General features: G+C 40.5%; 1 protein-coding gene across 1 annotated transcript; it reads right to left on the bottom strand.

Moving 5' to 3' along the window:
* Positions 1 to 103: 103 nt before the first annotated feature.
* zbtb47b (zinc finger and BTB domain containing 47b) lies at positions 104 to 27950 on the bottom strand. Its single transcript, XM_014969930.2, has 6 exons — positions 27340 to 27950; positions 6551 to 7915; positions 6066 to 6213; positions 5393 to 5508; positions 4965 to 5109; positions 104 to 4679 (listed from the first exon to the last, which is right to left on the bottom strand). Exons 1-6 carry the CDS (start codon positions 27340 to 27342, stop codon positions 4240 to 4242), a joined length of 2217 nt encoding a protein of 738 aa, XP_014825416.2. The 5' UTR covers positions 27343 to 27950; the 3' UTR covers positions 104 to 4239.
* Positions 27951 to 27953: the final 3 nt, after the last annotated feature.

The following is a 27953-nucleotide window of genomic DNA, read 5'->3' as shown; positions in this document are numbered from 1 at the left end:
TTTAAAGCTTATACAATTTATTTTCCTACTGAATGCTTGGTAGTCGACATGAATATAGACATTTTACGTGACACATTTAGTTTTAAGAAGAAAAAGAAAACAATTGTTTTAGTTAATTTTATTCAAAGACAGAAAAGTTCATTTCAACTTTTAAACTGATAGACGCTTTGCTTTTTCTTTTTGCAAAATTCAAGCTAATTGTCCACTAAGGTTGAACTGGATCTTATTACAGCCAGAATATAATTGAGTTAAATTACAATATAGAAGCTCTAATTTTAAAGGGGCAGTCTTAGACTAAACCCAGTACAAAATAAACAAATCAAAATGGAAAAAACAAACAAACAAAATGGATGAGTATGTAGGAAGATTTAAAAAAAAAAAAAGTACCATTATTTAAATAATGTCCAAATATGTTATTATTATGTCCTCATGTTGGCTTATGAAAGACACAAATCTTGGGTTGATGTGATATTTTACCAAAAAGACTCAGTTTTGTTTCTGGATTAAAAAAAAAAGAAAGAAACATAAGCAGGAAACTTTTTTTTTTAAATCGTCTTTCCGTCGTACCAACCTGAAAACATTCAGCTCTCTCTCTGTGTAAACATAAAAAAAAAAAAAAAAGAAAAACCATGTACATCCACATCTGAACAGTATATACAGAGGAAAGCAACACTAAGACTACAGCGCCACAGCATATAGTTAAAGTGAGTAAGAGTGGATTATAACTGAATTCAGACGCTTGCCAATTATGACACTGAAACTTTATGGGGTCGATTCTTATTCCACTTAAAGCTTTCAGTCTTACGATTTGCTCAATGCCACTCAAACCTGCTAACTAAAGCAAATGGAAAGCTCTCATCATTGTTAACGCAAAGGTGAAAATTGGCTAAGCTCCATATAGCTTCACCTTTATGTAGCTTCAGATAGGCTGGCATTTTATTGACGTAGGAGGAGCTGGTATTATAGATGAAAAAAAAAAAAGAAGAAAGAAAATTCACTCTGGTTTTGTTTGTCTAAGCATCTGATACCGTAGCATGCATGATTTGATCTCTGATCCAAGCTGCGATGGATTTTTTTTTTGGGCTTAAGTGTCACAACTCTGAAAGTCCACATATTAAAATTGCACATATGCAAAATTGCTGCACATACACAATTACGCAGCAACTATCAGACATTGACATCTCTTCATCTCATGCTTCGTTATTCTGACATTCTATACAAACTCAGAAGATTCAATCACTTTAGCGTACCGAATGATTAAAGTGGCTTCAACTGTTTGCAGAATAAAATTTTACTACTTAATCCTATTTATACATATATTTAATAACTTGGCTATGTTTGGAGTTTTCAGCTCATCCCAAGCTGGACAACCGATTCTTCTGGGGGTTAAAACAAAAATAATAACAAAAAAACCCTGACAGGGTGACATCACAGCAAAAGTAACATACTCCATCCTGACGCAGCAGAACAGTGAAATCCACACCTTTGATCCCGATACACATGCATTTTTCAGAGCAAGAGCGCGTCAACAGCGCACAAACTTCACAGACATGACAAAACTTGATGTTCCACCCCAAGCCTTTCATTTCCTCATATTTAGACCCACATAAACACACTTTATGATACCCCAAAATATATTGCAAGATAGGAAACAACTGTTCATCAACAACTAAAGTAATGTAATTGCTGTTCCGTGCGTGATTCAGTTTACGAACAATTTTGTTTTCGGAATGGAAAATCTGGGTTCAAAAACTGCAGAAATGAACCTTCGCAGAAATCGGAAGAGCTTTTCCAAAACTTTACTGCTTGCAAAAAATAAATCTGGATAGCCAAGAGGCGGAGCTAGAGTTTTTCCTACACTGTGAAAAAGGTCGTGACACATTTCAATTTTTAGAGGACTCCGTCAATATATCACAGAGATGAGAAATTTTAGCATGTTTAACACGGGGAAGCTAACAAACTAGCATAGTGTAGGAGAAATTTACTCTCACGCTTCAGAAAACCTTCCAGATGTGGGCACTGAATAGAACTGGAGATTATTCGGCATTCCCAAACATATATAAGTAGTAAGAAATTAATACAAGAGCTTAATTAGAAATGATGTACCAGTTAACATCAAGTAAGAAAAATGATCAATATTTCTTTGAGTGGTGTCAACTTTCTAACTTAAACTGAGTAAGAAGCAAAAAAAAAACAAAAACACTTCTCTATATACTTTAAAACTATCCCTTTAGCAATCTTAATAATAATCTTTACTTTATTAATAATGTATTGTCTGCAAGTCAATAACTTTAATTTGCAGCTACAAATGATTGTTTAACTAAATATATACAGCTATTGTCATTTAGTAGACTTAGGCTTTGGGTTGTTGTTTCTGGGATTTGATCATTTCTGTGTTAAATCCTCTATAGATTAAATGCACACATTTAGTTTTGCGAGCAAACTTCTCTGAATTTCCATTCTGAAAGAATCAACTTTACCAATAACATTACAATTCGATATACAAGCACAGCTATACTGTTTGAGTACATGAGGTTTTGGACCTAGTATATTAGCAGTGACAGAAAATGCCCCATTGTCTTACACCTCTGACTATATATACACAGTGGCTTGCAGAAGTATTGAAGTTTATCATGATTCGTCACAACATAGCAGCAAACTGCATCATATTTTATTGCTGATTTATAGTGATAGACCAAAAACAGATTTTTTTTTTTTACAAGCAAAAATCTGAAAAGTGTGGCATGTTTTTCTATGTAGGTCCTTTCACTCTGACGCCTCTAAATAAAATCCAGTGCAACCGATTGCTTTCACAACCACTATCTACAAATCTACTGAGACACTAATCTGACAGACCAGGCGATGAGAGCATTAATCAGAGAAGCAGCCAAGAGCGAAGGCTCTGGAGGAGCTGCAGAGAGCCACAACTCAGGTGGTGGATTCTGCTGACCTCAGAACTAATAGTCTTGCACTCAAAAAATACGGTCTCATTGAAGAGTGAAAAGAGGAAGCCATGTAAAGTTAACAGACACTCTCCTCCCAATCCGACTGAGCTTGAGCTTTTTTGCAAAGAAAAACGAACAAAATTACCGTCTCTAGAGGTGAAAAGCTGATGAAGACAAACTAAAGAAGACTTTCAGCTGAAACCACACTGAGAGGTGGTTGAACAAGGCTTTCAGTAAGGAAACACACTTTTTGTAAAAGTAATAAAACCGAGAAAATCCATGCATCATTTTCCTTCTACGTCAGACTTGCGCGCTACTCTGTGTTGGAAGTATCAAATAAGCGAAAAACATATATTAACATTTGTGGTTGCAACACAAAATGTGAAAAAAAAAAAAAAAAAAAAAAAAAAAAGGTTCAAGAGGATTGAATGGTTTTGCAAGACAGTGTACATAAATAGTCAGACCTGTAAGAGAGTTGGGATGGTTAATGGAAGCCAAACATAAGAGTCATGGATATCTTCTTCTGCTGACTTTGTGGAAGCTCAAGTGTGAATTTGTTGTTCTGAAGACTCAGTTCCAGTCTCTGCTTCACAGATCACTCTAACACACCAGCACAGACAAAAAAAAAACAAAACAAAAAAAACACACACACACTCACTCCACTACACACATTGTAGCCTCTCTAATATCCTTTGAAACCGAAGCCATGACCACAACCAGAAAAAAAAAAAAAAAAAAAAAAAACAGGAATACATATTAAATGTCACAGAAGGCAAATGTAAGGTGCAGGATCGATTATTAATGCTATATTACATTACTTATCCATAGCAAGGGAGCTACAGGGTTTGGTTATTGGTGACGTCACAAACAGGTACATGTTCAAAGTCAAAATGAGCGTTTGGTTATTGCTGGGTCAAACTGGAACTGGTCGCTACATCCTGGCAGAGAACAAAAAATATTTTACTCTCATCCTTTATCAGCATGTGTAACAGTTATTTGGTAAAGGATGTTACAATCTATTTGTTGTGCAAAACTCTGGATTTATAAGTGTGGTGTAAAAATTATGGGAGAAGTCGGAGAGGACTTTGAGGTTATATACTGTATTCAGCTGAGTAAAAAATAACTATTTCTTATTTATGCAGATGAAAGAGTCTCTTACGAGGTCTATGTTTAGCCTTTTTTTTAATATATATTTTCAGTTTTGTCTTCCGTGTAAATGTCAATCTCCCGCTGCGAGTCTGCTCTTAAACAAGGAGATGCCAAACAAAGTGCTTTAAATGCTACAGAAATTTTGTTAGTTGTTGGAGTTCATCCTACCAGCAGAGAACAAGGGAGGCGGTGGGGGTAAATGTGAGGCAGCAGCCAGCCCCCCCATGGGGTGCAGCAGGGAGAGAGACAGCTGGGTGCTGTGGAGGAGCTGTGGGCTGGAGGCGGCGGAGGGCGTGGCGGCGGAGGCCGGCGTTCCCAGCTGCGCCGGACCGGAAGAGTCCGCGGCAGGAGAGACGAGGGGCAGGTCGAGGCCAAGGAGGTCGCCGCCGTTTGGGACCACCATGGGGTTGGTGACGTGAAAGCACTTCTCCCTGTGGGCCTTGAGCATGTTGGAGAAGCGGAAGCGCTGACCGCACACCTCGCAGGGGTACGGCTTCTCTCCGGTGTGGGTGCGGCGGTGGCGCTTCATGTTGGGCCGACTCGTGAAGCTCTTCCCACAGATCTCACAGATGTACGGCTTCTCTCCTGAAGGATAAAGGACACCACAGCTGTGTCATGGATCTTAAACATTGCATTAAGGTTTAAACCCTTAGATGACTTGAAGAAATGCCCAATGAGTCTAATTAGAAAGCCTTTGATTCAAGATTAGTATTTACTGTCAAGCGTGTTTCGATGTATTGTGTCATTTCATACATAAAATGTGTGAAAAACTGACAACTGTTGACAAGAGTATACATGTAATTCTTCCCCAAACTATGAAATAGCTCCACATACAATAAAAACTTTAAAAGTGTGAAAAAGGTGACTTACCAGTGTGCGTCTTCATATGCTCGTCAAAGTATTGCTTCATGTTGAAGTCCTTTCCGCACCACTGACACATGAACTGCTTGTGTCCAATGTGGATGCTCATGTGTGAACGCAGCTGGTATTTGTACTGGAAGCGCTCGCTGCAGCTCTGAAATGGCACACGGTGGACACTTGATCAATCTTCTAAAAAATAAAAAAAATTAAAAAAAATCACTTCTGGAGGAGGCAGTGCTCAATCAAACCAACATCTGTTTTTGATGGACTACTGTAAAATAGGATTTTTAATACAACAGACATGCAACAAAGGCAAAAGCCGCAATGACTGGGATCCTTTTTGTATTAAGGAAGGCTAGAAAAGTTGGATTTCATCACCATAGTCGTTTCTTACAACTCTTAAAAACTCCCACAGCACTGAAAAAGGGATCTCAAACCTCACACTTGAAGGGTTTCTCTCCCGAGTGCTGCAGAGAGTGGACCTTCAGGGACATGCTGCGCTTGAACGACTTTCCGCATGTCTCACAGGTAAACGGCATGTCCTTCGTATGGGCTACACAAACAACGAGATGCACAAACATTAAAAACACATCCAATCCGATAGAGGATTTGTGGCTACACTTGACAGAGCTCAGACAGTTTGGGATGGAAAAAGTGAGTAAAACTTCAGCGTCCAGAAGTGCAAGTCTGACTCAGACCAATGCACAGACTCTAAACTAAAGGTATAAAATTCTGACTTCAACAGGGTGACTTTTATGCAAGCATGAATGTTATGTTTATGCTTTGACATTGAAGGATGTTTTTTAATTCTTTTTTTTTTTTTTTTCAAAAACATCAACCATAACTGATTTGTTAAAACATCCAAGGAGTGAATACTTTTTACAGGCACTGTAAGTATGAACAACGGATAAATATATGCAAGATATTCTTGGATGGATGTGCATAAGCAGTCTGGGAAAGTAAGATGCTTATCCTTTAGAAAAAGCGGAAAAGGAAAGCAACACCCAAAACAAATCCTGCTCAACAATTAAAAAGCTGTAGAGGAGGAAGCCCAAAGTACACAAGGGAGTGAGGTGACCCACAGAGATAGTAGATGGCAGTGTCACTCACCGACCATGTGCTTCCTGACGTGAGCCATGGTGTAAAATTTCTTCTCGCAGATCTCGCATGAGAACTTCTTCTCCGCGTAGCCGTGGACAATCTTGTTGTGCTCGTGCAGCGACCACAGCTTCTTGAAAGCCTTTCCACAGGTCACACACTTTCAAAGCACACAGCGAAGAAGGGGAGATGTCGTGATTACTGGGTTCATGTTTGAGGGGTTAAAAGTCTAACCAAGAATTTGTCAGAAGTTCTTGAAAATTTACGTTCGCAGACACTCTCTGTTTTTGCAAAAATAAACATTGCTCTGTCTCAATCAAACAGAAAGCCTTGCAACTGTAATGGCAGCAGAGGTGGCTGCACAAAGTACTGGAACAGATGGCTGAACACCAGTAAATGCCACATTTTCAGAATTTTGCAAATAACTTGGAAAGCCAGTTCTGCTTTTCCTTCCACTTTCCCATAATCTGAAAGGTGAGAGCGTGAATGGTTCCTACCTGGATGCTCCGCTCACAGTCCGTCTGTTGGTGCAACAGCAGCTCACTCTCCAACAGGAAGCGCTTCCCACAGTTGTTGCAGATCTGCATGCGGTTGTGCGTGACGTTCATGTGCTTCTCCAGGTACCAGCGGTTGTTGAAGATGCGAGGGCATTTTTTACATGGGAAGTGTTGCTTCTCCTCCAGCCTGACCTTCTGACCTAGGCCCTCTGCATCCAGTGCCTTCTTCCCGCCCTGTCGCTGGTTGGTCAGGGTGGCCTCTGCGAGCGTCTGACGCATGGCAGTGGCGCCCACCACGGCTAAGGCTCTGGTTCCCCGGCGAGGTCGATCCATTACGACGGGCTGCTCCAGTCCAGGAATGTTTAAGGTGTTCTCCTCCTCTTCCTCCTCCTCCTCGTCCTCCTCATCTTCCTCTCCACTGGTATGCCCCAGTATGTCTGTCCTCTTTAGATCTTCGTCGCCCTCCTCTTCACGTCCGTCACCATTCTCCATCTCATCGTCCTCGTCACCCTCAGAGTCTCTCTCGTTTTCATGACAACGGCCAAACATGGGTTCTGTGATTGTGGAAGATTTCCCATCGGATCCCTTCGAGACGTTCAGTGTCTGGTTGTTGAGGTTGACTTCGACGATGATCTGATCTCTGTTGAAGGAGGTGTGACCGTCCGCTGGTTTCGACTCCTCTCCGCCGCCCTCCACTTTACACAGAGAGGCCACACCCGTGCTGGCCCCGCCTCCCGGCCCCTCCTCTTTCTGATAGTACTGCTTTGTCTGGGCAACCATCTTTCCCACCTCCTCCACTCTGACGGAGAACGGGCTGCTGCCTTCTCTCGTGTAGACCCTGCCGAGCTCGGACTCCTGTTTAATCTCCCGGTACAGCTGGCAGGGAGGCATCTCAGCTGGGTCGAACCCTTCCTGATTGGCCATCTCTCTGCAGGTGGCTCTCAGCGAGTGGCTGCTGAGGAGATCTCGACAGGACGCCGCGATGTCGCTCATCTGAAGCACTGTGGCAGCGTTCAGCACGTCACGGACGGTGCTGCTGCTCACCAGCAGCTTGGACGTGTAAATGAAGTTGAGGATCTGCTGGAGGCCCTGAGAGGTCAGGGCATCCAGGGACAGATCCACACGCCGCAACTGTTTGCTTTGGGCGAAAAGAGAGTGGAAGAAGGGGCTGTAGGCCGCCAGCACTCCTTTGTGTGCAGGAAAGGTGCTGCGCTGGCGCACCAACACGATGTCCACGTCACAGAGGTCAGGCTGGAAGAGGCGCTGCTCATTCAGCCTGTCCATCAAACAGGTGAAGTGCAGAGCCACATCCTCCACCAGAGAGAACTCAGCAGTGGGGAAGTCTGTGGTCTTCTCCACTATGAGCTGAAACCAGAACAGAGACAAAGAGTTCTTCAAAATTCACATAAAAGGAATTTATGTGGCAGAAAATAAAAGACAAAACTATAAATCCCCAGCTCTGTTCTTTAAGGATCAGTGTCTTGCGTGATTTAGGCTTTTGCCCATTTCAACTTACTCAATTAAATTAAAGGTTGTTTAAGAAGTGGGAGTGGTTACAATTGTTGCCTTGAAGTAAGAAGGTCCTAGGATGTTTCTGCATGGCTTAGAGTCTCTCGGTGCACCTCGTGCTGCCAAAAACACGCCTGTTAGTGAGCTGGTGTCTCATAATTTAGCTTAAATTTCCCATAGACAAATTGCTCAGAATAATTGAGCAAACTGCACCACACACAATTAATTCATTAATTTTTAAAACTTCACCACCTCATATGTGTAATATTTCTGCTATTGAGTTTTTTCTGATTAGGGCCGTTTATAGGTAAGGGAGATTTTTAAAACTGTATGTAATAAAGTTATAATGTCTAGAGTTTTTCCTTTAGTGTGTTTTTTTTAGGTATTTTCCTGTTTACCACAAAATCAGAAGAGCTACAAACAACAGGCAATAAATTATGTGCAAACTAATATTGATAGGAAAGCATGGACACAAAAGGAAATAAACAAGAACAGTAAAATTCTGTCAATTCCTGTGATTCAAAAGAGTCAAATCAAGTAGTTACATAAATGATGTTAAAATAAACTGTGCATATTCTGCAATATTCTGTCCGTGCTTTAAAGTGTTGGGCTGCAAGCAGAGTGTGACCCAAGTCGGAGAGAAATCAAAGGTGTAACAATCAGCACTCTGTGCAAGGTCCTCGACGTCCCAAGGTGGGTTTATTTTAGCACAGGAAGGGCAGGGTTTCGATCCAGACGGGATGTGACTGAGGACACAGCAGCAAGCAAACAGAGCGCAGGCGGCCGCGCGCGCACTCACACACGAACGCAGCACACACATGGGATGTCCAATCTTCCACCAAACCCACACACACACACACACACACCAGACAAAAACACAGTGTCTGGTCTCTCTGCAAGGACTGACCGGCCTGTGCATTGGTATTCAATGCCATTCCTCCTCCTGTTAGTCGGCTCCAGCAGCACACCCAATCGGTACACTCTCCCCGAGGGAAGACGAATCATGCACACAACCAAACATGTCAGGAGAAATAATTAGGGAAACACTGTTGAATAAATACTTGCTAATCCTCTAAACAAATAATAGATATTAGAATTCAGGAGTAATTTAAAAGTGCCGATTCGAACGTTGCTTATACTAAATGCTGTAAATGATCCAGCTAAATTACCATGACATAGTGATAATTAACTTAAAACAATAACACACGTCTATGTAACAGATTCAATTCTGGATGGGGATGAAATGCACCGTTTTCTGTTCTCTGCACCATTTCTCATCACATATTTTCCTCTTTAGGATTTATGATGCTTCGTTGTCGTTGTTCAGGCTGAGAAACAGATTTGCATTCTCTCCCAACCTTGAGAATCCGCTCCGTTTGAGGAATTCAATTATGTAGTTTTAGATTTATTCATAGTTCTGAGCTGCTAAATTGAACTCAGAATGAGAGGAACAAAGATTGGGATATCTCTCTCAGCACAAAGCTTCAGACATTGCCTGAGGGCAAAATGCCACAGTTGTAAATTCTAAAGTGGAAGTTTCCCGCCGAGGTCAATAATGACCTGGTCCATCTTCAGGGATTTAAACCAAAGCAACCAAGCTGAAGGCCTGGATTGGAATAACAAAATTGGGAAAGGAAGGTGCCACCCATTTTTTGTCAGTCCAAAAAACGAGAAAATTTTAATCCAAAATATTTCTATTTTTGTTTGTTTAATATAATAATCCGACTCTGGTCCAACAGATTCAGATTTTGAGTGCTTTTTATTCACATCACCTTACAAGTCTTTTCATAAGTCAGTCAACTTGATTTATACAAAATGAATTTAAAATTCAACACAAAACTGTTCACAACCTATTGTGTGGAAAAGGGGTTATTTCACTCCAATCAGAGAAGGTAACCTCTCATGTCATAAGAAACAAACACCACAATGAGAAGTGGAACCAAAGCGCCAAAAAGTTATCAAAAATTAAAAAGAAACCTTTAGAAAGGTGTCCTCATATTTCATCCAAAAGTAAAGAGGGAGAAGAAGCAAAGTAACCTCAGAACAAAGACTTGAACTTTAATCTGTCACTATGTAGAAGAGCAAGTCATGATAGAAAAAAATCTAAAAAAAATAAAATACAATAGCCAGGCACCGTAATGTCAAAATTACAAAAAGGAATTATTAGTTTTAGAAAAAATAACGTGTGAACCAAGTGTATTTAAATGTGTCAAGTTCAGGCTAGCGTTATCCAACGTGTAACTCAAGTCAGACTTAGGATCAGTTTTAGTGTCAGAAGGTCAGCAATGAAAACAAATAATCAGCACAGACATACAAACATACATACCAGCTCACAGATCTACAAAAAAAGTAAAAATAAAGGATTCCATCACAGATTCATCCATAAACAAACAACAACAACAAAAAAATCGCTGTAGTGCTTCTTGTTTGCAACAAAAACATTCAAACACAGATGGTCCGAGTGATAATCAGGAGGTTCCTGAATGACAGAGGGATTTTGGTAAATTTATAATGAACTTAGTTTCAAACAGACGGACGCTTTATAAGAGCCTAATTCAGCAGGAAACAATAATCACATCTCATCGTACTGTAACCAAACAAACTGAGCATGAACTCTAATCCAACTCCCATGATCTCCTTCTTCTCTCTCCTCCCGCTTCCCTCGGAAATGTCAGAGAGAGAGAGAAAGCTTGTTTGCCAACATCAGAGGAGCGCCTCCTTTAACCAGCCTCTCAGTCCGATGCCTCGCTCTGCATTATTCATATGTGGCCCGACCTGAGACAAACTCACAGTAACGAAGATTACCAATTTTGACAACACAGGGCGGCAATTAAACTGGCTTCAATCAAAGCATCGCACTCATAGTTTAATCGCAGATTATTTCATCACTGGTCCAAGACAGCAATGTGACAGCACTGCATAGGGGCCTCAAAGGGCCCGTTTCACAAAGCAGCTTTCAAAGCTAATGCAGTTAAATACCATAAAATCATTCTTCACTTTGATGCAGAACATTTTAATCCTCTGGATGTGATTTGGTAAAAGGGAGAGTTTGTTGTATGGCAAAGAAATCCTGAATATGAAATCATCTTTAAAAGCAATGAAAAGGTTACAAATGCTTAATCTCTGACTTGCTAAGGGCTCGACACGCTCGTCTCTGCATCATGATGCTCGAGCTGTTGAGAGCATGCTGACATGAGGACACATTCACACCAACTTCATTTCAGATGCAATCGCATCTCACCAGGTGTTTTTGTTTAATCTTGGTCTGTGAAGGTTGGACAGGATGAACCTGGAAGTCCCTTATGGACTAGCAGAGTGGACGTCTGTTCCTAAAATATCTTCCCAGATATTTTAGGAACAGATTTTTAGTTCATTTCCTTGGAAATCTGAGCTCTGATCAGTAAACGTCACTGCATTCAGCTTTCTTTTTCTAGTCGCAAATTGGAAAATAAGGATAAGGATAAGCTTAGCATTTTCCTGCACTTTATGCATTCAAATGTTTGAGGAACTAGGGCTGGTAATCTGCTTTGTGATCAAAAACGTTGTGTATCTCGATCCTCTGCCAACAATCAAATACTTTGTAGAGAAAAGAAAAAGGAAGCCAAAAAAAAATATTTGGCCATGGAATGTCTGCCAAATTTTCAGAAATTTTGAAAGGATTTCCATAAGAAAAAACTTGGATATTATTCTCTGAAGTCAAAAATGTGCAAATTGGCGAGAAAAACAGGATTTTTTAAATGACAAAGGCCTGAATTTAAGATATTTTCAGACATTAGTCATAAATCTGTATGAAAAAAAAACTGCAGATGAAGTTAACTAAGATTATAAAGTCAATGCACTGACATAGATGTTTGCACGCATGTGCTGTCGTGCATATTTTCAAATTCAAATAACTTACTAATTGGAAAGACAGATGCTCTGCAGTCTAATACACTTAACCACCGACATGCAGAAGTCCTTTAAATTCATTTCAAGCCTTTTGTTTAGCAGCTGCAACATTCAAGGTCAAAGCACTTCATGCAGGCACGTGCCACTTGTCAAATATAGCCAGATTATAGAGGAAAAAAACGATTTCAGAAAGCTAATGAAGTGCATAAGATATGACAAGACTCCTTTGATTGAAAGCCTAAGTTTCTGACTCTTCTGGCACTTCATGTTTAATCCAGTTGGGTTGCAGCTGTGATGGATGATGCACAAAATTACAGCTCTGCCTGAGTGGAGCCTGCATTACTTAAAGAGAGGGCAAAAAGAAAAAAAAAGAGAGAACTTATCATGTTGTAGTTAATTTACTGCTGCACTCGTTACCTTCAGATGTTACTTTGACACCAAAGTGCAAGAAGAACCCACAGTGAGCGTGTCAGTCAAAGTGATTAAAAGAACCATGTGAAAACCTCTCCTGGATCAGCCAAGCCAGGATTGATGGTTTGACTCTGGCACGGTCTCGGCTCGACTGGACCCGATCCAGAGTGTGAGGATGAAGCTCCTCTTGCTAATTTCACTACTGCGAAGGCCACTTTTCTCCCACACCTTACACCAGGGGGCTCAGGCAGGGGTGGACTGGTCACCTGGCGCAGCGGGAATGGACTGGCCGGGGGCGTCCATATTTTAACCATAAAAGCATATCATAAGCAATTTTTGTCAGTCATTACAGCGGATTGGTTTATTTTCTTGAAGGACATTGAGCTAATCTAATGAAATCTCTCAGCCACTCCCCTCTCCTTTGACCAAACTTGTCAGATTTTGTCATTTGAGCTAACCTAATAGCAGTAATAATAGTAAATTAAAAGAGAAAATGTGAAAAACTAAGAAAAAGATGGAAGCTAAAAAGTTAGAATTAATTGAATTAAAAAATTCTAAAAACAGATTCGACACACATTTTCACTATTATCTGGGGAAATTGTAGCGCAAGAGTTGAAATACTTAACATAGAAAATATGTTATTTTGTTCAGTCACAATAATATTAGTCTGAGGAGTTGTCTGCCATTTGTGTGTGAGAGAGAATTACCTTCATAGCTTTTGTTTTCTAATTGTTGTGTATGATACACCAGGTCAAATAAAAATTATATTCAAGCAGATAACTGGAAGTAGCACATGGCAACGTTTATTTTCCAACGGGGAACACATCTTCTTTTCACGGTTCGGCTCACCTCTCTTGTACACAGCAAGAGCGCCACCAATGGCGATTTGCTATAGTTCTTTTATCTTCAGATTTTACAACCAAACAGCCTCCAACGCATAGGAGCATAATCATACCAAAAGTGTCTAACAATCTTAAATCTCGAGGTTCAATTATTTCTGTGTCTGGAACACCACACAAATAATACTGAGTTGTGTTAGTATCCTGTTTTTTTTGTTGTTGTTTTTTTTACATGACTACTATTTTCCTTGCAGGCTGCTATGCTTTATTTTAACCTTTCAAACAACACAATCTGCACATATATAGTCTGATATGTGGTGTGCCTTCACGTGTTGTATAAATAATCATGGTGGGCCACCGTGGCCAAAAGTGCCAGGGCCGTTTGTTGGGCCCAGTCCAGCTCTGGGCCCAGGTGGATTTACGACTCCAACTCTGGGGTCCAAATCCAAACAACAGACTGTGTGAGGTCTCTGCTGTTGCCGTTTAACAGATAGAACCTTAATCTTTATGAATTATTTGTTTTAACATCTTATTCCCACACAAACTATATAACAAACAAGCAGCATCCAGCCAGTCCATCTCATTTGCTTGCTGACCGTTAAACAGACTGAGCCATTAGCAAAGGCCAATGTCAGAATCATGAGCGCATCAATAGTGCGAGGGAGGGCAGGTTGTACTCAGACAGGAGGAAATCTCTGAGGTAAGGCATTGCAGGGGGTTAAAGCTTTCTCTGCCTGCACACACTTACACACACACTGTACCAACTGAACTCTGCCTCTTCAAACAGAACCCACCTCAGTGTGATCTTTACTCAAAAGCTCTATATGCGGTTTCAAATTACATGTGAAATACTAGATGGTCAATCAAATATAATTTTGCATAAAACTGCCTTAAGCACAGTACCTTTAGGATTCATAATTTGATATGATCACAATTTAAAGAAAAATAAAAACACACATTATCAATGTTCAGAAGGTTAAAAATGTTTATAAATTAGGGCTGGGACTTTAATGCACTGTGGAATCCAAACACATATGGCACTATTGTGATTAAATGGGTACATATCAAATGTCCAAGTGTAAGTGAATGCAGCGCCAGAATGAGCTAAGTGTTAAATCTGTTTATTTCTGTGTTCGCACAGTACGTGTTATTAGAAAATAATTGAAAAAGCTGCAAATAGTTCCCAGCTTTTTGGCAACTTTCATACAGTTTCACAGACCATTTTATAGACCTTAAATTTACTAATATCAAATGGGCTAGAATATGCAAAACGCTGAAGAGCTGACCACACTGTAATGCATTTTTACAAACACACACGTTAGAGTGCATGCGTGCGAGACAGGCGCAAGTTTCACACGTTCCAAAGTTAGTTGTAAAGATGAAGTCAGCCGAAACATGAAAGGTTCCAAGAAGTTGTTTAAACTCTATTTTCTGCAGACGCATACATGCGGTTCATTCAGGCTGCTATTTGGAGAGTGAGACTAGAGCAGAAAACAGGAAGTCTCGGCATGGTGGCCTTGTTTGATCTTTGGAGTTTTTAATGTGAAAAAGATGACTATGTTTTAGAAATCTAAACTGAAGTAAAGATGCAACTTCTAGGGAATAAATACAGAGACTCTTGATTGGAGTTAAACCATACAAATAGCTAATCTCTTTTATGGATTTCCAGTTGGTAATGCTAAATGCTAAATAAAGTGCAGGGAAAAGAGGGCTCAAAGTGTCGACTTCAAAATTGTTGCAGCTGTAGTTTTATGAGATTGTTGTCAGGTTGTTAGGGGTTATAATGCCATTTTAACAGGAACGCCATGGGTTAAAAATAAGTGTTGTGCTTTCACATCTTTACAGAGCCCACAGACAAAGTCTTTCAAACTGCAAACAATTTGCAGCGCAACTCAACTCACACTGACCTCCTCAAATCCTCAGGAAGCTCGATAAACCATCTTGCACATTCACAAATACCTCCAACCAGCAAAATGCAGACATGTATTCCATGAATACGGAAGGCTGACGTTACGCGCCGCTTTGACCCAGAGAGCCCTTCAAAGAGCGCACTCAGCAGCCCTACTCGCAGCGCGCTCTCCGGCGGAGGGAACGCGCTGCACGGCCTGACATGACTGACACCCAGAGGAAGGAGAGCGGGCATCGTGTCAGGCCTCATCTCGCTCGGTGGTACACAGAGATGGCAGGGGAGCAGTGCCCGCCTCTACGCACACAGACGAATATCCCTTAGTCATCATGAGGGGATTTCAGAACGGAACCATGACGGCTCTGGCTGCAAACTCTCCGATAGTAACAACTTACAGCAGCGAGTTTGGGCGCTCGCCGTTGCATCAGAGTGCTTCAACTTGGAAGGAAGTAGATCACAAAGCAAACAAAAGGGGACAAGGGCACGTCATTCATGATGGAGTCCAATCAGACAGTCATTAAAAAGCCATCAGAGTAATGACTGATGCGGCGTCCTCTGTGTGCTCATCGGAGCAGCTCCTTGCTTGCTGACTGTTGTAGACCTGAATGCTTAAAGATGTGAACTCTGATTCATGCCTCGCTCCTCAGCTGCTGTCTGGTTTGGACCAAGGCTAAACAAGAGTGGTGAGGATGGAAACTTAGTTAGTTTGCGAAGGACTCTTAATGTTTTCAGCATTTGCATGTACTTCGGAAAACGATTCCGAAAAAGTTTCTTTTTCTCAGGACTTTATTATGTAGGTATTTTTCTCGAACCTACATAAAAGAACCACAGACAACATATATGAGTTTTCTGACCAAGCTTTTGCAAAAGGAGACGACTCGGCAAACTGCTCCTCCAAGCTGTTCACTGAGCGTTCTAAAGACCTTTGGTTACAGCTTGTCTTTTATTATCAAGCAAAAAGAGGGAGGATAGGTAAGGAAGACAGCAGAGACAAAATATTACTGCACACAGGCAGTTTCTAAGGTAGGGAGTATTCCGGTTGATAAGAAGGCACCTGTAGAAACACAATTTAAGGTCTGGGAAACACACAGTTAACTGTTTCACATGAAGACGAACAGGCAGATGTGGCCTCCAGGTCAGTTTATACACACAGAAGGAAGAGAACACTTAAAACTGAAAATCACAATGATCTATAGACTGAATGTTGATTCACATTAGACTGAATATGAACTAAAGTAATAACAAAATGATAATACCAAAAAATCTCTAACAGCCGTTTTAGTTTTACAATGGGCACTGGAAAGTGTTTTCAAATGGAAGACACTAGATAATCTTAAATACTTGTGTTGATACCATGACAACAAAGTGCTTTAGTGAAGATAATCATACTGTTAGGACCTCACGGAGAGCCAGACCCTTTTCTTTTTATGAATGCAATAAAACTGACCAGGAAATTCAGAATTTTATCCTTTTCTTTAAACACCTAAATAATAGTTTTAATCACCAAACTCATTAGCTAAGACGCTAAAGCACATGAAATTAGAGCATTTCTGGTGAAATGAAGAATCATATCAGATAAAGGACACACACACACACACAAAAAACTTCACCACTTGCTGCTGGTTTTTCCCCTCTCCTCCACTTGAGCTAATTATTTTACACCCTTCAGTCTATTCAAATATTTTACTTGTCTAACCACATTACTCACCGCTGGCTGCAATTAATAAAGACAATATTATCAGCATTCCTGCTGCGCTAATCCCTGACATCCAATCTCCCATCACTCCCCACTGCGGGTTTTTGCTCCATCCTGTTCTGGAGATTTGGACTCGGCCAAGTCTTGCCTTGTTAGAGCTCCACCACCACCTCACACTGTTGGATTCAAAACCCGTTTCCATCTATATGTTAATACAATCACAGGTGACAAGCCAATCTAGCTGTGATACGAGTTTAGCCGAGCATGAAATTGGGGGAACACAAGCAAAAAGAGGGACAAGAACCCAGCAGGAGCAGCATGTTGGACAACATCCACGATGGAAACATTTGACAGCATGTGTGGGACAGGTTTGGCCGTAGGGGACGCGTGTCTTTTGAACAAACCGAAGGCTGTTGGGTGAAGCCGAGGACGGCGTGTGCGAGCAAGTGTTGCTTAATGCGAAGCCACGTTGAAAGGAGGCATCAACAGGCGGCTGAGATGATGAGCGAGCTGGACGAGCAAAAGGAGCCGCACGCAGGCCGGGAAGGGCAAGAGAATGGCGCACCGGGACAGGAGCGTCCACACTGGTGCTCTGCCAGGAAGCTTGTGTCTGGGCCAGTGATCTGGTATAGGAAGCGCTGAGTCAGGAAACCTGGCCAAGAGAGAGGGGCCCGTGGTGCAGCCTGGCATCTCTTCCACACGCCACAATGCCTCACACAACACTGCCCTGCTGGAGTTATAACACACTGTTCCCAAAACCAGCACACTGCAGCCTGCTCGACACACCCACTTGCAAAGCACACACTTGCAACAACAAACAAGGACGGCAAAAACCTGCCGGGATTAATGTACGTTTCCAAACACGTAAAAGTGCTTTGCAGAGGCATTCATTATCCCATCACAGTTTGACACGTTACAGTACAAACCTCAAAGTCTTTTATTGGATTTTTTTGCAAACTGGTGCAAGATTGTGAAGTACAATAAATGAAAAGGAAAAACAGGAACAAAAATATTTCTTGCACATTTCAGTGCTGCAAGTCTTTGAAATGACTATAAGTTTTGCCAATTTTTACCAAATTCGGGTAAAGGCAAGTCATACTCAGAGTGGATGAAGAGTGTCCTTAACCCTTGTGTTTGCAAATGGGGTCCAACCGACCCCACACCCATATCACTTGTATCAATTGCCTCAGTCCTTGCACACACAAGGGTTAAATATTAATTTTAAAGTCTTGCCTCAGATTCTCGATTGGAGTTAGGTCTAGACTTTGACTGCACCATTCCAACACATGGTTTTTCTTCCATCTAAATGGGACTGAGTTGGTCTATATCATAAAATCCAAGTAAAATATTACAACATTCAAGTTTGTTGTAACTTGAATGTTTTTGCAAGGCACTATATGAATAGTCGCTGTGAACAAAAATCAAGCCTGACTCAAAAACTGTAAATTAAAAAAAAAAAAAAACTCAAATCACACAAAATGTGAATATCTACCAATAAAGATGGTTATCACAGAAAATTGCGGAAGACATAGAGCGCAGGCGGTCCTAACGGACATCAGCTGTGACATTTTGTAATATATTTATCATCTGTTTCATATCTTGAAATGAAAAGCTTCTCATCAGAGCAATATCTGTGTGTAAGTCTGGATTCCGCTGACATACTTCATGAGAAGGTCAGAAAGGACAGAGAAGAAAAAAAGTAAGAGCATCGGCTTTCTAAAGCAACAGCCAGTGAGCAAAAAGCAAATTCATGGTGCCAGATTTAAAAAATGCTCCGTTTTCTCAGTTACTCAGATTTACATTCTAAGCTGTTATTTAAAATAGACATGTTACATAACACACAAGTTCTGTTGTTCACATGGAAAGGCAGAAGAAGAAAGATATATATATTTTTTTTACAAATAATCAATCCAAGTGATTGATGGGTTGATTATTTTTGATGACGCCAACAGAAAAGCCAAGTGCAATATTTGCCGTAAAGTTGTGTCAGTCAAATCCAGATCAATAAATAATTTGAATCATCAGTTAAGACAGCAGAGGTCAGCATCAGAACCATGACTAGTAAAGGTATTAGACCAAATCTCCAGCATCGTGTTGTGGCTTCAGTCTAGGTTTGTAATTCATTGGTGAATAACACTTCAATCCAATCATTGCTTTCTCTACAGTGTTTTCTTTTTTGTTATGTTTATCTTGCGCAGGCTTCTCAATTTGTTTCGACCAGTTTTTTTATTTCAAATTTAGCTGCCGGGGAACAATCTGCGTTTTTGTTTCACAAGAACTGTTAGCTTCGCTTTGCGAATGGATTATGCTTTCCATTCCTTCACTGCACAGCTCCCTTGTTTTCTTGTAATCAGAAAACAAGAGCTCTCTGAATCCATTTGCTTTATGGTAGGGTATTTGTTTCACGCAAGCAGACATCAGGTGGATTCTCAACTGGTTTATGTTTGGCATCGATCTAAAGTTTAAATCTCAAACACACTAAGCTAAAAAGAATTGGATTAACTTTTCTGAGCTATGGGAGAGTTTCTTAGAGGGCAAATGAGAACCAAAAAAAAAAAAATCAGGAATATTAGAAAAACAAGAGAATAAATGTAATGAAAACTGTTTTCATAACTGCAAGCAGCTCATTAGCATCTCAAAAGCTCAATAAATTCCTGAACTTTGACCCCAAATATTTCATCCATGAAGAGAGAAGAGTTCAAACCATCTCTTCCTTTGATTGTAATGGGCAAGAATCACATCCCGCATTCCAGTCGTACGGCAAGACAAATCTAAAGGGGAGCAGCAAAAGCAAATAGGGTGGAATAGCAACTGATGGCATCATCCACATTTTCATGTGGAGCGTCGTCTCTGGTGCCTGGAAACCGTGCTGTTAACATGTAATTGCATTTTCTGTTAGATCATTTTGTCAATTATCTTGTAAAATATATGCCAAATACCACAATTTTTTATTTTTTTTTATCCTTCGATGTCCCTTCCAGTGATCACTATGGCTTTCTCGTGTCACCAAAAAAAATGAACTTCAGTTTTGACATTTTTATATGCTCCTCTTCTGAATATATCAAAAGAAAGAAATCCCAGTACAGGAAACAATTTAAAAATTGCTCAGCGTTTCTAGTCAAAATCAGTAACTTTCTTTTTTTCTCCTTCCAACATGTGCCTCTCTCACAGGACGGCAAGAGTTTAAGAAAAAAAAAAAGGTCACATGTAAAAACAATGTGTGTTTTTCTTAGCGTAAAAAAAACCAAAAAAACAAAAACAAAATAACCTCCTTAAAACAAGCTTATGTCATTTGATGGAACGTGAACAAAAGAACCCTTACATAAGCTCAGTGTGTCTCTATGTGTTTGACCTTGCCGTCTGCGTAACGATGTCCACAGCTCACAATCTCTGGGGCATAAATCTGCAGCACCTACAGGGAGGTAAGAGTTTCTCAGAAAACCCGATCTCCCACCCGGACCAGAGCATGCCTGCTGCCGTTTGTTGCCAGGTCTCAGGAATGGCTGCACTGTAACGGCTTAACAAAGACTGATGTTGGTTTCATCCCTCTGCACTCAGAGACAGAGAAGTCCATGGGCTTGGCAGGAGCGCCGTGAATAGGGAGTTAAAAGCCGCTCAGGCCTGTTTAAAAGAGACGACCTACATGGCTGATGCTCTAAACACAATCATACTAAAAAGAAAGAACACCCTGTTGTTTCACGAATATTTGAGGTGTACTTAATTTCACATGTTGTGCTTATTAAAGAAACATTAGTGTGTATTTACCATGCCTGCACATGCTCCGTGTGCTGATGTTTAACACTTGGCAATCACAATCTACGAGAACACGGACTGATTAACACACATAGGCAAGTACAGTCATGAGGCGGAGAAAAAAAAAAAAACGGCTTTAAGAGCTCCGATTTTTTTTCCTTTCGTGGAGAAATTATGTCAAAATTCATGATGTTAGTGTAAAATAAAACAAATGAGAAAAAATCTGACAGGTTTGTCAGACTTGGGGGTCGTGAAGTTGCAAGTTTGTGTTTTAGAACAATTTGCACACATTCAATATTCCTCTGAAATTCTGTTTTCTGTTATTTTATGCCTGTCTTGTTTTCTGCGAGGGCTCTGTGGCAGCTCTTTTTTTTCAATTTTAACTTTGCATATTTCTACAATATTGTGTGATGTACCTCTTTCTGTCATCACTTACTGTTTCTATTTGCCGCTCCTTGAGACCTCATCTCCATCTGGTTTGGTTTGAGAGCCTCCGTGGTCTCATGTAATTCAACCATTAGTTATGTAACATATGGCTAATGAGAAACAGGGACTTTACATGAAACCGACCCCCTGTTTGAAGTACATAAAGTACTTGGAGCATTTATCTAGGACCAAAAACAATCAGAGATAAACTATCGTTAAATCAGCGAGGGATAACATTTACCATACTCACACCAACCACGCTGCGGTTTCTCTCTCATGTCTTTCCAACAGAAAAAGAGAAGAAGAAAAAAATAACAGAGCAATAACCAAACTCCCCGTTCCTTTTAGCTCCCGGTAGAAGCCACCCAGTGAGCACCAGGGCTGACCTGGCTGACCTGACCCAGATATTAACCCAAGCCTCCAGATGTGAACGCGCGCTGGGATTACTCCACCGCTGAATCCAGCTCCACATGCTTTCCTACTGAGGCATCCTGAAATGACCCCGGAGCCAGAGCGGACTGTTGGCTTTACTATCAGACTCCGGAGCAGCCACGCTCTTTCCTGTGCGCTTGGGTATATTGATAGTATTTATAGCACTTATTCAGTGGCGCAAAAAGTGGGTATGCACTGCATGCAACGCATAGCGGCGCTGCACTAGAGGGGGCGCAAAAAAAAAACGATGAGGGGAAGTTTTTTTTTCTCGTCAGCATTTTATGTACTTAACAGCTGTTCTGTGTATGAAACGATCAATCATAATAGAAGAGAAGAAGAAGAAGAAGAAGAAATGATCAATAACAGAGGAATAGCAATGATTTGGCGCCCCTCCCCTTCTGCCAGCCGCTCTCTCCTCCCATACAGGTAGCTTGGTTCTCCCTTCGAGAACGAGCCGAGGCGCGTTTTCTTTCTTTTAAATTTTAATTGTAATGCACTCGACAACAGGGAGCTAAAGATGGGGCGGCAGAAAAAAAACTCCGGGGCATAAAACAAAAAACGGAAGAGGGGGAAGGATAAAGATGTTGGAGAGACGAAGAAAAGCTTTTCAACGCGGTTGAAAGGTATATTCGGCACTATTACAAGTTTTACAGTAGTTTAATACAAAAATCCTCGTTAGCTCATCAGAGCCACCTGTTTTCCTCCCGCTGCAAGGTGGAGATCAGCTGTCCTCCTCACCACAATCGCAGCTTTCCTCCCACCGCGCATTTTCTTGAAGTCTCAGAAAAATCACAATCAGGCCAATAAAAAAAACTCAAAAGAAGCTTCTTCTTCTTTTGTATCAGAAAAAACAACTCGAGTTAGGTCGTATAGTCCTATGGATGAAGCACAGCACATGGCGCCTGGAGGCGGGGCGCCATAGCACCACTCCCCCACCCCCACCGCCAGGAGGCGGCACCCTGCTACAGATCAGAGTCTGGAAAAGCGGTAACTCCGAAATAGAGCCGAGCCAGAACCGGGCTGCTGAAGTAGAGCCGGTGGAAAAGGGGCATTATATTTTATTAATAAACCAGTCATTCTTGAGAATAGGGACAAAACAGGTCCTATGGATGAAGCACACAATTTGAATAAAATATACACAAAATATTTTTTCAAATATCTCACTAAATTAACCTGGGTCATGAGAGCACAATAATGTATATTTTCTTGGTGTTTGCTGAATATTTTTTTTATTTTAAACATTGTAGAAGTTGAATGGTGTGTGTAAGATCCCTTGTACTGGAGAAGAACTCAACACATTATAGTAGCTTAAAACAATTAAAGGAATACCAAGATAATATATTATGACTATTAAGTATAAGTATTCATATAAATAATTATAAAAATATCAATAAATTGAATCAATTTATATATATTTTCCAACTCCATTGACATTTGTCCCTAGTTTTTGCCAACACTGTCAGACATAAAAAGAATGTTTAAAAAAAATCAGGCATTATTGGGGGGAACCAGAACTTCTGAGGACCCCATGATCTCTTCCTTTCTCTTCCTTTGCTAGGAGGGCTAGTTAGCTCTGGTTAGCTTATGTTATTCTTTAGTTTTTTCTTCTGTTTTATTCCTAAGTTGCTCGTCACAACCATGATGTGTCAACTCCATAACTGACGATTTACAAAACTTTGATGAAATTTTGTGAAATAAGAGCTTAGTTTCAGTATACTGTAAAGATTTCATGGACCTGATGAGCTACAATACGGCCTCCTTCAGAATAACATCATATAAATTGAAGTAGTTTGGCTTTTTGTAAACTCCGTCAGATGTCAACTCCATCAGAGTTTGTGTGACTCTTTCAATGAAATTGTTGACAAATCTAATTTAAATGTGCAGTCAATTCATTTTAATGTATTTTACATAAATTGCAATTACTTCATATGTATCAAGTATTTCTTTTTACTCACTAGTTTGTCACCACCTTCAGTTCTGTGTCAACTCCGTCATGCACTGTCAACTCTGTCAGGTGGACTTTTTGTTGTTTTTTGTTTTAAATAATATTATTTCTTTTGTTTCTTGAGAAGCATTTGTCTGTAAAACTGAGTAAAATATCACTAAAGTTCTGGGTCAGGTCGATTAAAAATGTAATTTTTAAAATAAAATGTTGCAACCGGGAGCCTGCACCTTAGCATCTTTACATTTCCAAAACATTATTTGTCATATTTGCATGCATAAGGTTGAGAAATAATAAGAAAAAAAGGGGAAAATTTAAACCCATTTTGTCCCTATTCTCAAGAATCACTGATTTGTATTCAGCTTCCTTCAACTGAGAGTTGGTGCATTAAGAAATTTAAGTACATTTAAGAAATTTTTTGAGGAAAAATTAAACCAATTAACAGGATGAGTTTCTTTCGTAGAGTTACAAACTGGATTGGAGCTGGATTGGGACTCCATGATCTTGATCAACAAATCTAGATACCTTCACAGATAACAGAGCTCTCTAAAAAAAACTGGAATACTGTCCTCCTTCTGGCCCAAACTGGATCTGGTGAAGAAAACCGGCAGATTCTGCACAGGAGAACTTGTGAAATCATTACATCTACCAACTGAAGTTGAGTCATCTGCAACACAAACGTCGTATAATGAATTCAGATATGGCAGCATGCCATTACTACCACTGCCAGACTTTGAGGCAGGGAGGCCCAGAAGTCCGTTTTAATGTCCTGGATAGGATTGTTAATACATTTATCCTGTTGAACTTTGTGAGGGTTTCTCTAAGTTTTTCACAGAAACAATTGTAGCTCTTAGAGACTTGAATACCCCGATAGATTCAGATTCCCATGAAATGCCACAAAACATAGCTATTCTGGAGCATTTTCAGCCAGTTTCTTTAGATGAACTGACCTCAGTTATTAATTATCTGCGGCCTTCAAATTATCCTTTGGATTGTCTTCCTACTCCTTTGATAAAAGACATTTTTCTCACTTCTGGCCTATATATCTTAACGGTGCTAAATGCCTCATTGCAGTCAGGTTGTGTCCCAGCTATTCTTAAACATGCTGTGGTTAAACCCCTTCTTAAAAATATCTAATCTAGACTCAAGTGTACTAGCAAATTTTAGGCCCATTTCCAAACTCCCTTTTTTTTTTTATTTAAGGTCCTTGAAAAAATAGTTTTTATTCAGCTTGAAATGTTTTTAAAAGATAATATAACTGGGAAGTTTCAGGGTTTAAAGCTGCTCATAGCACTGAAACAGCTTTGCTTCGAGTGTATAATGATCTTCTTTTAACAGTTGATTCAGGCAATGTTGCTGTTTTATTACTTCTAGATCTGAGTGCCACATTTGACACTGTAGATCATTAGATTCTCTTATATAGATTAAAACATTGTGTTGGCCTGAGAGGCCCAGTATTTGAATGGTTTAAATCTTATTTAAAAAACAACTTTCTCAGTTCATCTTGACCAATGTTGTTCTGGGGCCAAACCTTTAAAGTACGGCGTTCCCCAAGGCTCAATTTTAGGTCCCATTTATTTTAGGTCCTGTTTATCTTATATTTATTGCCTCTTGGTCATATTTTCCATAAATGTAATATTTCTTTTCATTGCTTTGCAGATGACGTCCAGATTTATATGCCCCTTAAACTACAAGATGGTAAAAATGAATCTCTTCAGCTTTTGATAGATTGTTTAGCTGAAGTCAAATTTTGGATGGAACAAAACTCTCTTTACCTTAATCAGAGTAAAACTCAAGTTATATTATTTGGTCGCAGACTTCAGACTACACATCCAGATCTGATTCTTGGTTCTTTAGCTTGGTTTTGTCAGACCTCTGCTAGGAATCTTGGTCTCACTTCTGATAGCTCTTTAAAGCTAGATAAACAAGTTAGCTCTGTCGTTAAATCAGGTTTTTATCACCTGCAGATTTTAGCAAAAGTTAAATCTTAGTTTTGTTTCAAGGACTTTGAAGGACTTATCCATGCCTTCATTACAACTCGTTTGGATTATTGCAATTCAATATATAAAGGCATGGATAAATCACAGATGCAGCGACTTCAAATGATCCAGAACGCAGCGGCACGGCTTCTTACAGGCTTCTTACATTTTTTTTAAATTCACTTAACACTACTTTGATTTATTAATTTCAATATGTTTTAAATTACATCTCTGGTTAAATTTTAGGCTAATAAAGTATGCCTTTGTTTTTTTATTTCCTTTATTTAACCAGGTGAACCCCGTTGAGATCCAGATCTAATTTTTAAGAGGGACCTGTGCAGAAGTCTGCAACAAGCAGCAACCTGGTTACAAAATAAAACAAATTAATACATATGCACAAGTATGCCTTTTAGGCACCTAAAAAGTATGCCCCCCGAAGCACCCCGTATGAATGTCTAAAGCCACTTTGTTGATATGAAGAATGTCAACAAAACAGTCCGACTCTGGTCGGCGAGGAGAGCCATCCGCGACTGGACCGGGGCGTGGCTGGACAATGGTTACCCTTCTCCGGTCGCACACAGCATGTTCGTGGAGAACGTGGTGCTAAATGACCTGCAGATGACCTGATTCTAGATAGGAAGATAGGTCAGTCAAACTTTAGCAAACCAGCGTTCTGACAACTATCCCAGCATGCACTGCACGCTTCTTCTTCTAGGGGCGAAAATTAAATCGGCGGCTGCTTACCGTAAGTTGCTAGACCTGTTGTGGCGCAACATTGGTCCATATATAAGGCGCACCGGATTATAAGGCGCACTGTCGGCTTTTGAGGAAATTGAAGGTGTTTAGGTGCGCCTTACAGTGCGGAAAATACGGTAAGTAAGTCAATGGCATTAGCTCCAGTTCATACTCCAGACCTTTTGGAAAGCTGTGTGGCAGTGTGCAGCAACTTGCTGTTTTAATCTATAACTAAAACACCTAAAGAAAAAGTTGTTTATTCCAACACTTTCTTTACCATCTCATTGGAAGGTTTTTAAATCTATAAAAATGATGAATATGCTAAGAATCTGAGTTGCTAACTCTGTAAATCTTAAAAACAATACTTCTTCACAGAAACAGCAGATGTAAAGTAGTAAAAATTAATCATGTCAAGCAGCAGATGAAAGGCCTCTTCTTTTGTAAAGACGTAAAGAAATTTCTGTTTAACCACTTGTATACAGGTGCCAGTCAATAAATCTAAATATCAATGAAAAGCACATTCTTTTTCAGTAATTACATTCAAAAAGTGAAATTTGTATTATGTAGACATCTCTTTGTACAAAGCAACCTACATGCCATAGATCCAAGAGAAACACCAGCAATTTTACATTTGGTAAAAATAAATGGTTCAGTCCTTTTCCTCCTCAGCCCTGCAAAAATACTTCTAACATCTGGTTCAGATGTGGTTAATCAAAAGGAATATACCAGCAATTAAATAAATGCTTCTCAATTCATAAATTTACTTTTTCATGCTAATTTGCAGAGATGCACCTGTGCGTATAAGCTGCGACCAGGTTAAGTTCTGAAAACATGGGGAGTGACATCTCTTCCTCTGCTCAGCTGATTCTCAGTGCACATCTCTTCCTGACAACATTCAAGCACAAGTGCTTCTCAGTCAAAAAAAAAAAAGTGTCACCTTTACTTTCCCTCGACCTCTGAACATGTGCACCCATCACGACCCCGAGGTTTGTTGCAGAAGCGCCCTGAGATGAAGGAATTTAACTCCTTCCGCGCATCTCTGTAGCTCTCGTAGCAGCAGCTGCATTCTTTAGGGGCAGCCTCGATTTCCAACTCCAGCCGTGTGCACAAGTTGCAAACTTCTCTGCAAACACTACAGCACCCGGACAACAACAACCTGACGGGGCGTCACGATGATGAAGTGTGTTAAGTTCAATCGGCCCGCTGAGTGGCTCAACTTGCAGAGGTGAAGAAAAGGGACAGAAAATAAACAAAAATGCAGCCTGCAGCCTACCATTTTGATCCAGCGCTTCGAGGCTCCAAGGAGTCCCAGAATAACTCCTTTCGCTGCGGTTTCCCCCTCGCCATGAAAACGATCGTTAGATTGTCACATTTCTGCAGTTTTTTTTTTCTTTTTTTTTTTTTTGCCCTTTCCTCTGTGTCTTTCCCCCACTCAAGAGTATAGCTGTGGCGTTCAGACAGACAAAAATGCAGAGACTGCTTTTGCAGAAGGAATTGGTGATTGGAGCTCCGGGATCATATGGGCTTTTTGTCAGACGCTTTTAAAGGGACACGGTACTGTTTTTAAACGGAGGGACAAGAGGAAGTTCACGTTCAGGCGCATTTTCCTTCCACCGTCCGGGTTGATGTTTAAAAGACGGGCTGCGAAGGTCGCGCAGCGGCCGTATGGCGCAAAGCCTGGTGCGAGCGCTTCCCAGTGTTTTTGCGCTCCTGCTTGGAACAGTGTGACGTCAGGTGGCGGGCAGACACGTGCGGGGGTCAGAGAGTTCACTCATTTCCCACATGGCAGCAGTCACAGGGAGTCCAACTGCAGCACAAGCGCCCTTTTACTGCAAGTTTTTCCGCCCTGCATATGCGCATATCCATAGAAAAGATTTATTCAAGAAG

Source organism: Poecilia mexicana, unplaced genomic scaffold, assembly GCF_051168715.1.
Source record: "Poecilia mexicana isolate PSO_F unplaced genomic scaffold, ASM5116871v1 scaffold_20, whole genome shotgun sequence".
NCBI lineage: Eukaryota > Metazoa > Chordata > Actinopteri > Cyprinodontiformes > Poeciliidae > Poecilia > Poecilia mexicana.
The sequence above is the reverse complement of the archived record's forward strand: the minus strand, read 5'-3'. Positions and strand labels throughout refer to the sequence as shown.

Coding starts and splice junctions, on each gene's coding strand:
- zbtb47b (XM_014969930.2), bottom strand. Junction 5,509..6,065: donor CGTCAGGAAGCACATGGTCG/GTGAGTGACACT, acceptor TTGTTTGTGTAG/CCCATACGAAGGACATGCCG. Junction 4,680..4,964: donor GCATATGAAGACGCACACTG/GTAAGTCACCTT, acceptor TTTATCCTTCAG/GAGAGAAGCCGTACATCTGT.